The 8160-nt window shown below is 37.0% G+C and overlaps 1 protein-coding gene across 1 annotated transcript; it reads right to left on the bottom strand.

Moving 5' to 3' along the window:
- Positions 1-262: 262 nt before the first annotated feature.
- On the bottom strand, positions 263-7607 carry LOC132140829 (T-box transcription factor TBX2b-like). Its single transcript, XM_059549841.1, has 7 exons — positions 6859-7607; positions 5792-6059; positions 4969-5115; positions 4164-4240; positions 3909-4072; positions 2106-2710; positions 263-1613 (listed from the first exon to the last, which is right to left on the bottom strand). Exons 1-7 carry the CDS (start codon positions 7215-7217, stop codon positions 1182-1184), a joined length of 2052 nt encoding a protein of 683 aa, XP_059405824.1. The 5' UTR covers positions 7218-7607; the 3' UTR covers positions 263-1181.
- Positions 7608-8160: the final 553 nt, after the last annotated feature.

The following is an 8160-nucleotide window of genomic DNA, read 5'->3' on the forward strand; positions in this document are numbered from 1 at the left end:
TTTCATAATAGCCTACAGGCTACATTAATTATTTAAATGAAATGAAATTTGTGTAGTTGATCTTAATTCACAAATGTTTGAATCCCAGGATAAGTCACGGCAAAAAAGCTGCAAGGTTAACGCATCTTATTTAAATAATTTCAATAAAACTGACCAGTATGCGGGTGATCTAATTAAGATAGCTTGTAGCATTCCATATAGGCCTAAATATGAAATATAGTCTATAATCCTATATTTAGACAAAAGAATACAAACGACTAGCTAAATGAACACTTTCGTTTTATTGAAACTGAGAGAATGCAACAAAATCGCTCAATTACCCAAAAATCCAGCACCGAGATGTTAAAACAGATAAGCTCTCATAAGAGAAACTACACAATGACCTTCTCAATACATGATTAGAAAGAAACCTGAGTTGTCCCTGCCTACGGGCCAGCATTACATTTAAACATCTTTTGTTGAATTTAGCTACAAATGAAACAGCTTTGAAATGTATCACCAGAGATTTAGATTTACAGTGGCTTTTCCTTTACGTAGGCCTATCTGGCAGGATATCACAAACATAACACATTCGTTTCCTGCTATCAAGCGCTAGATAATATTCATATTTGTAAATGGGAAAATATATATAAATGTAACAAATCGAGACCTAATAGTATTTACACACCAATGTACAGTTTTAAATAAACTAAAATCCGTTTCCTTAAGTCCATTAACCTTATTTACATAGGCTATGTGTTTTTTCTTTTATTATCATAAATAATTAGAAAAACGGGGCCCAGACGCAATAAGCAACTTGAACGTTGAGCATCCTCAGATGTTGTCAGAGACTGTTGCGTTTGAAGTCCTTTTACAAAATACACTGGGAAATTTGGGCCTAAAGTTGTTTGGATATTACATGATAACCAGATTCAAACAGAAAAAAGAACAGTCCAGGGATTTGAGTTTTCTTTTTTCATAGTATAATTTCTTCGCCAAATCAAGGGTGAATGAAATCAGCATGCATCATAGATCCAAAAAGTGGGCGTAACATAGGCCTATGTTACAGTTCTCTTCGAAATCCAGGTATGATGAGGGTTGTTCCAATGTCTGAGCCGTAACTTCAACCATCAAACTTTGACCTTTATTTTCACTGAAGCATAATTATGCAATGAGAAACAGCGAATGTTATGTTCGTGGGGTCAGTTTGGTGAATCGCTACGGGGTGACACGTCCCTGTGTTTCTCCAGTCCGCGGACTAATCTTTGTATGTTATGCAGTTCGTTAACGGAATCCGTCCCTGAAGATTTGGGAGATCCCTTGTTCTGGCCGCTTCCGGTTTTATGGCTGTGGTGTTCAGATATAGGACTGCTTTCCCTGCTGCCTGATTTCGATGACTCCGACTCCGCGCTCAGAGCGCTCGGTACGCCGGTGGTGAGCAGACCGGAGCTCTGAGGAATAGACACGGGGATCTGATAGGGGCTGAATCGAAGCCTTGGCCGCGCGCTGCTGAGAAAGGGGTTCCGGCTGAGTGTGGAGACGCCGGCGGGGAGAGCGGAGGCCGCTGCGGCTGCAGCCGCCATGTACGTGTACGGGTAGGGCAGCAGTCCCCCGAACGGTGGCATGGAGATACCCTAAATGTAAAACAACAAGCTATTTTAATTCATTATCATTTCAAAATAGAGAAATAATTTTGACTTTTTAAGAAAGGTGGAAATTACAGTTAATAGGCTATACTGCAGACAATTAGCGAGAAATGCACAGGTCTAAACGAGCCTGACAAACAGCTTCGTTTACTGCGTGATATAGCCAAATAACTAAAAATGTATGTCTCCAAGCATAAACATAATTTCCCCTCATTTAGTACTGATTCCAAATTCAATTAGGCTATAGTCGCCATTGTTTAAAAGAACTGATGAAACCGTAAAATTAGGAAATAAAATACAGATTTATAACAGATAAAACAGGCTTTGGTGGTGGTTGAAGAACTACTTTATGCTATTTTATTTTGAGGGTGCTTTGATAATATCTGGAGATAGCCTACTGTTAGCAAATATGTAGACAGATTTGAAATAATAAGTTTATTATATGTTAGTGATAATGCATATGATAAATAATCATCATACCTGAGATGCAAGCATATGTTGTGATAAGTGAAATTGGAAAGGGTTGGGTGAACTGGTGCTCTGAGAGGAGAGGCTGCCATTCTCTAGTCCACTTGCTCCAGACATTGAGGCTAACAAGTGTCCCATGCCCATGGTTGAGAAAGCACTAGGATTCATAGCAAACTGCCCAGGGTGAAATAAGAGTGGCTGTCCTGTACTCAGTGGGTTAAAGAAATGTTGATTGTGTAAACCAGAGAGGGCTAGACTTTGCAAGTGACTTGCACTAAAATGTGATGGGCTTTCTGTTTGGACCATTAGAGGGGAAAAGCCATCTTTGACTGTGTTCAGGCCCACAGAGTCTGCATCCTTTTTGGTGGTGTCTGATTCTTTCAAATTCTTACTGTCCAGTTTGTCCTTCTCCAATGTCCTGATGCTGAAGACAGAGTCAGTTTCTTTCCTTGAATCCGAATAGTCCCCTTTCTTTTCTGGGGTAGTTCTCTCGTTGACTCTATCCTCGCAGTGTGGGCTGAATGGTGATCGTGGTCTCTGGTCTGGACTACTGACTCTGATCATTCCATTATCATGTTGGTCAAGTTCGTTGTCACTATCATTGCAGTTTTTGTCATCTGGAAAATATAGATATGTTAAGCACATCAGCTTTATTTATTTATTCGATAAAACCACAGCGTCTGTTTAATAAATGTAGACTGTTATTTTCACTCCCTATAATGCACCAACGTGCATCCGTTTAATTACTCCCTTTAATTACACAAGAAAGGACGAAATGTGTTTTCCAAACTAATTACTTCCTCTGTTTTCATTCATGACAAAAGCACGACTTCATGAAACGTTTAAGATTTGGGTAGTTTGAAGGAACATTTTTCATGAGTTCTTAATGAGTTGTGATGAAATTCAGATGAAAAATTAGCAGAACCAAAATGTACAGGAGACATTCCCTATAAAATCATTATGCACTTATATATCATAAACCTGAGGACTACTAATTCTCATAAACCTGTTCTGTAAAAAAACCCAGAGGCTCATCAGCTAATTTTTGCAACTTTATACTGAAATTTTTAATCAGAGCAAATACTAATCACACTGATCCCTCAAGAATTTGCTAATACAATAGTCATTATTTCATCTAGTAACAAAATGTACTTTTTTTATATCTTAAATGAGATTTCTCGTCCTTATTTACTATTAAATTCCACAAAAAAAAAAAAAAATTGTGCATAATATTATAGAAAGAAAGTTGAGCACATTCACAGAGATTAAATGTATTAAGTAATTTGAATATTTTATGGCAGACAGTTCTTTCTTTTTGCTTCTTAAAGTGATTTTAGCTGGTAAACTGGTCAGATATATTTAAAATAATAGACTGGGTCATCACAAATGAAAGAACAATGGCTGTGCATATTTATAGTGTATGTAGCTAATTGCACATGCTATGCTATGCTGTGCTGTGCAGTGCATTTTGAGCAATAAACACCAGACACTGGGAAACACTTCCAGCCAGACAGATCAAACCCAGGCAACTGACTGTACTGAAATTGTAAACATATTCATCAATCTACTCTCAATAGCTTTAAGCTGCTGATTTAGCAGCAGCGTGAAGTTCATCAGCTCTCGACATAAGGGAAAAAAAGTTCCAGAACTAATAATATCTAATAACAATATCTAAAAAATAATAATCTATATATTACACATTAAAATAAGTTGATCAAATGCATGGAAAACGTTTATGTTTTTTGATGTTAACATATAAAGAAACTTTGCATTAGTTTGGAAAAGCTCTAATCTTATTGCAATGCATGTTTTTACCTCTGGATCTGTTGAATTTAAGTGGACTTGGTGGTCCAATCGGTGAATGAACTGAATCTCTTCCAGTATTTTGTTCGCAAGATGAGGCGTCCGAATCTGCTCCATCTCGATCGACTTTGCATTGATCGTCGTACATGCGCATTGACGGCAGGGCTAACTGTTTTCTGAAAAGTTTAAGTGAAATTAGATGTCATATCTGCAGGTTTGTGTTTTGTGCATATCTGATGGTTTAAAATAACCGTTCAGACTCAATACCTTTTTTCTCTTCTTCCATTTCCCGTGTCTCTGAATCCTTTCGCGAATGGATTATGATCGATTTTCAGTTGTGTGATCTAGAAAAAGAGTAAAATATATTTATTGCATTTTAATTCATGCTTTCTTTGAGGCAGCCTATTTCGAAATGAATTGTTGTGAAAGTGTAATGGGTGTTTTTTTTTATGAATTATCAAGTGAAATAAACTATAGCCCATAAAAATGTATTTAAATGATATCTCCACAACGGCTGGTTAAATATTATTAAATTAAGATAAATTAATTCAGGTTTATAATGTTTTAATTGCTAGTTATTAAAAAAAAATCCGAATACTTGTGTTTTTTAAGTCTAATAGGCTACATCGTGACTTCACATGATGTAGTCTGGTTTCACACTGCACTAGACTTTTCTTGTTTTTTGTTTTGTTTTGTTTTGTTTTGTTTTGTTTGTATAATAAGTTATACGTATTTTATACGTATCTATTTTAACTGGTCTGTAAACTGCGTTTATAGAGCCACCAGACTCAGTGTGCTGTCATCCCAATTATAGCCAACAGATTGAATTCTATTCATGCCAAAGAAGAAAAGACAGAAGGACACACAACTACACATGGCATATAGGTCTACTAAACATAATTCTAAAATATAGGCTACATAAAATGTGTTACAAATAGTTTATTTGAGCTCAATAATAATTATAATAATACTACTACTAATAATATGACAATTAACAACTGAAAAAAAAGAAAGCAAGCAAGAAAGAAAGAAACAAACAAACAAACAAAATTTTGGCTTTCTAGTAACTTACCTTGTCATGCTGATACGCAGTGACAGCTATAAAATCGGTCTCAGGAAATACATATGTCCTGAAGGTGCTATAAGGGAGCTTCAGAATATCGTTAGCTCTAACGATATGAAACCTGGGTTGGTATTTGTGCATCGAATTTAGAATGGTCTGAAATGTAAAAAAGTATCCGGTCAATAAATATACCAATCAATGATATCAAAATGCAGTTAAAGAAAGATCTGCACAACAACAACAACAAAAATAATAATTAGACTAAAAGGCCTTTTTTTCTACTGTAATAATATTATGATATTTGGGGTGATAGTTGAGATACGTATCATTGTATAATTGAGTGTTTAATTTGTGTATTAGCTTTTTTTTTTTTTTTTTTTTTTACCTTGGAAGATAATTATAATATAAAAATATTTTCATAATTGACATCTAGGCCTAAATTTTTTACATGTTAATAAGAACCGTGTTAGGCTACATAACCCGGGGTAAGATAATAATAATAATAATAATAATGAAATAAAAAAATTATATATTTGGCTCAGACCGTCGATAATGGGACTTAGTTTGCCGTTTACCCCATTGCATTTAATGTTTAATGATAAGCAATTCTTCTTTCATGCTTCATTTAAGCGACAGACACTGAAAACAGGTATAAAAAAAACAAAACAAAAATCAATGCACCCTAAATGTCCAAACTCTGTGTTTTCCTTAATGACGTAATCATTTTTGCTTCTTTATTACCTAGGTAACTTTTTTTTTTTTTACGTTAAACTATCACTGAATGGTTATAACATAATAGGAAGGCAGTTCAAGAGAAATTCATGCAACTTACAAATCCATGTTTATCCGAAATATTGTTGGTCAGTTTAAGTTTGTGGAAAGCAACAGGCTTTGCCATCCACTGTTCACCCGTGGCCGGGCTATCCGGGTGAATGTACATTCGTTTGGGCATCTCCGGATCGGCCTTTCCTGCGACCATCCATCGAGAGTTGTGAAATTTGTAGCGGCAGTCGTCTGCAGCAACTATATCCATCAAAAGTATATACTTTGCTTTTTTGTCCAGGCCGTTCACGCGCACTTTAAACGGAGGAAACATTCTCCTGTGGACGGAACAGACATAACCGTGTCGGTCATGGGGTCGAATTTATACAACAAAATATTGTTAACCTTGTAAAGACATTTTGGAAGAAATGAAATACAAAGCCAGACAGATCAAACCTACAGTAACTAAACAACTAGCAGGCAATTGACTGCACTAACATTGTAAATATATACATCAATTCACTCTCGCGTAGTTCAGCTATACACTTTCCATTTTAATAAATATCCTTCATATCTAGGTCGTGTGGCATAGGCTAAGGCTGTCCAATAATACAATATCGTACCAGACCATATCCTCGCTAATATTTTTACATATTTTACGAGAATATTCCTATAATCAGGTGGATTCTTACTCCTTTATCCTACCTATATCAATTTCAGGTAGGGCCTATAGGCCAAAAAAAAAAAAAAACAAGAAGAGGGAAAAGATCCCACAGCCATTTACTGCTGGGCTGTGTGTGCGTGTGTTAAATAAAAAATTTTTTACATTGTTCAAAAGCATTAACTATGCTTAGCTAGGCTATATAACAGGCATTAATATGTTTACGATAGCCTTAACAGAACGAAATGTGAATATTATTATTCTAATGCTGATATGAAATAGAATCTGTAGAAGACTGTTTTGTTCCGTTGACGTAATTAGAACATCCAAAACATAATTTCTGTCGCACAATATTTAATTCCGAACTAAATAATCTAAATCTTATATAGAGAAACATACCAAACATTTTCGAGAGTAGTAGCCCACATAAACATCGTTATCAATTTATCCAAAGGGGAAAAATAACACGGCCTTACCTTCCTGATTTAGTGATAACCATTTCGGTTCCAATTTTGTGGAATTGATCCCAAAGGTCCTTGGCTTCTAATGTAACTTTAGGATCGTCTTCAACATCCTCCTCTGGCTCGAGACTCTTGAAGGAGCGGAGATGAGCCGCCTGGTGGTGATGTCCAAGCGCCGCGTGTAAGCCAGCCTCAGCCGCGCCGGAGAGCGCATGATCCGCCAGAGGTTTACTGAGACCCGGTGGTAAAGTGAGCGCTGGGAAGAACGAGGGTTGAGCCGCGGCAAGGAAAGCTGACATGGGAAAGTCGGCCGGCCTGTGCGCGTGAAAAGGGTGATAAGCCATAGCGTTCGCTGTGAAAACTGGATCTCTCATCGGTGCATCCAAAACGTCAGATGAAAATATAATATTCTAAAATAACTGCGCCTGTCACTCGCGCAAGTCCGCCTGGCTGTCGCTCTCTTAAAAAGACAGTGTTGGTTTGTTTCACAGTAGTTGAAGAGGACTGGTAGGAAATGGCAGTTCCGTCGGGGATGTCCAGTTGCAGCACAGTGATAATATCCTTCAACAGAGCAACATTGACACTTCTGTGTAGATTTACAGCTTTCCTTCTGTCCAAGCCACTACAGAAACTAAAGCAGCCCCAAATAACAAGGATGCGAAATTCCTGGGCACTGATGTAGAATTGGTAGGTTCTTTCCTGACCACTGTGTAACTGTGTCTGTCTTACATGTCCCTTCTCACTGGCTCCCCGTACTAATGAACCAAACCGTCTTGATTGCAGATTTTACGCATTCTAGACCAATTGTAGAGCTCCATAGGCGTGGTTTTGACAGCTCCAGCCAAGATCGTGAAGGGAGGGTTGGCTAGAAGGTGTCGGAAGCATTTGCAGTAAGAAAACATGTCAACAGAATAAAATATTAACCAATGACAGAGTAAGGATCTGGAAACCCCACCCCCCGCATAACCTAACAGAGGAACGGTCATCTTGCTGTTAGGCAGCCGGGTAAGAGAGTGCTTTTCCCGGCTTGTGTTTCATCATTTTGACGATCGTGTGCTTTCTTGATCTTTATGCTCCATTGTCAGACTTTAAGAAATATTGCATTTTGGACATTACGTTTTAAAGTTACGTGTAACTAACACAATTATTCCAATGGCAAATAAACTATCGCTATTTTAACGGTTTTATAATATAGCAACCATTACACCACATACTTTCTAGTAGCAGCTATATTAAAGAACAAATGCACTTATTTATCATAATATTTTTTTCAAAAGTTTTCACAATTAACTGATATTAAATCGAGCAGATGTTACA

Source organism: Carassius carassius, chromosome 5, assembly GCF_963082965.1.
Source record: "Carassius carassius chromosome 5, fCarCar2.1, whole genome shotgun sequence".
In the NCBI taxonomy this organism is placed as follows: Eukaryota; Metazoa; Chordata; class Actinopteri; order Cypriniformes; family Cyprinidae; genus Carassius; species Carassius carassius.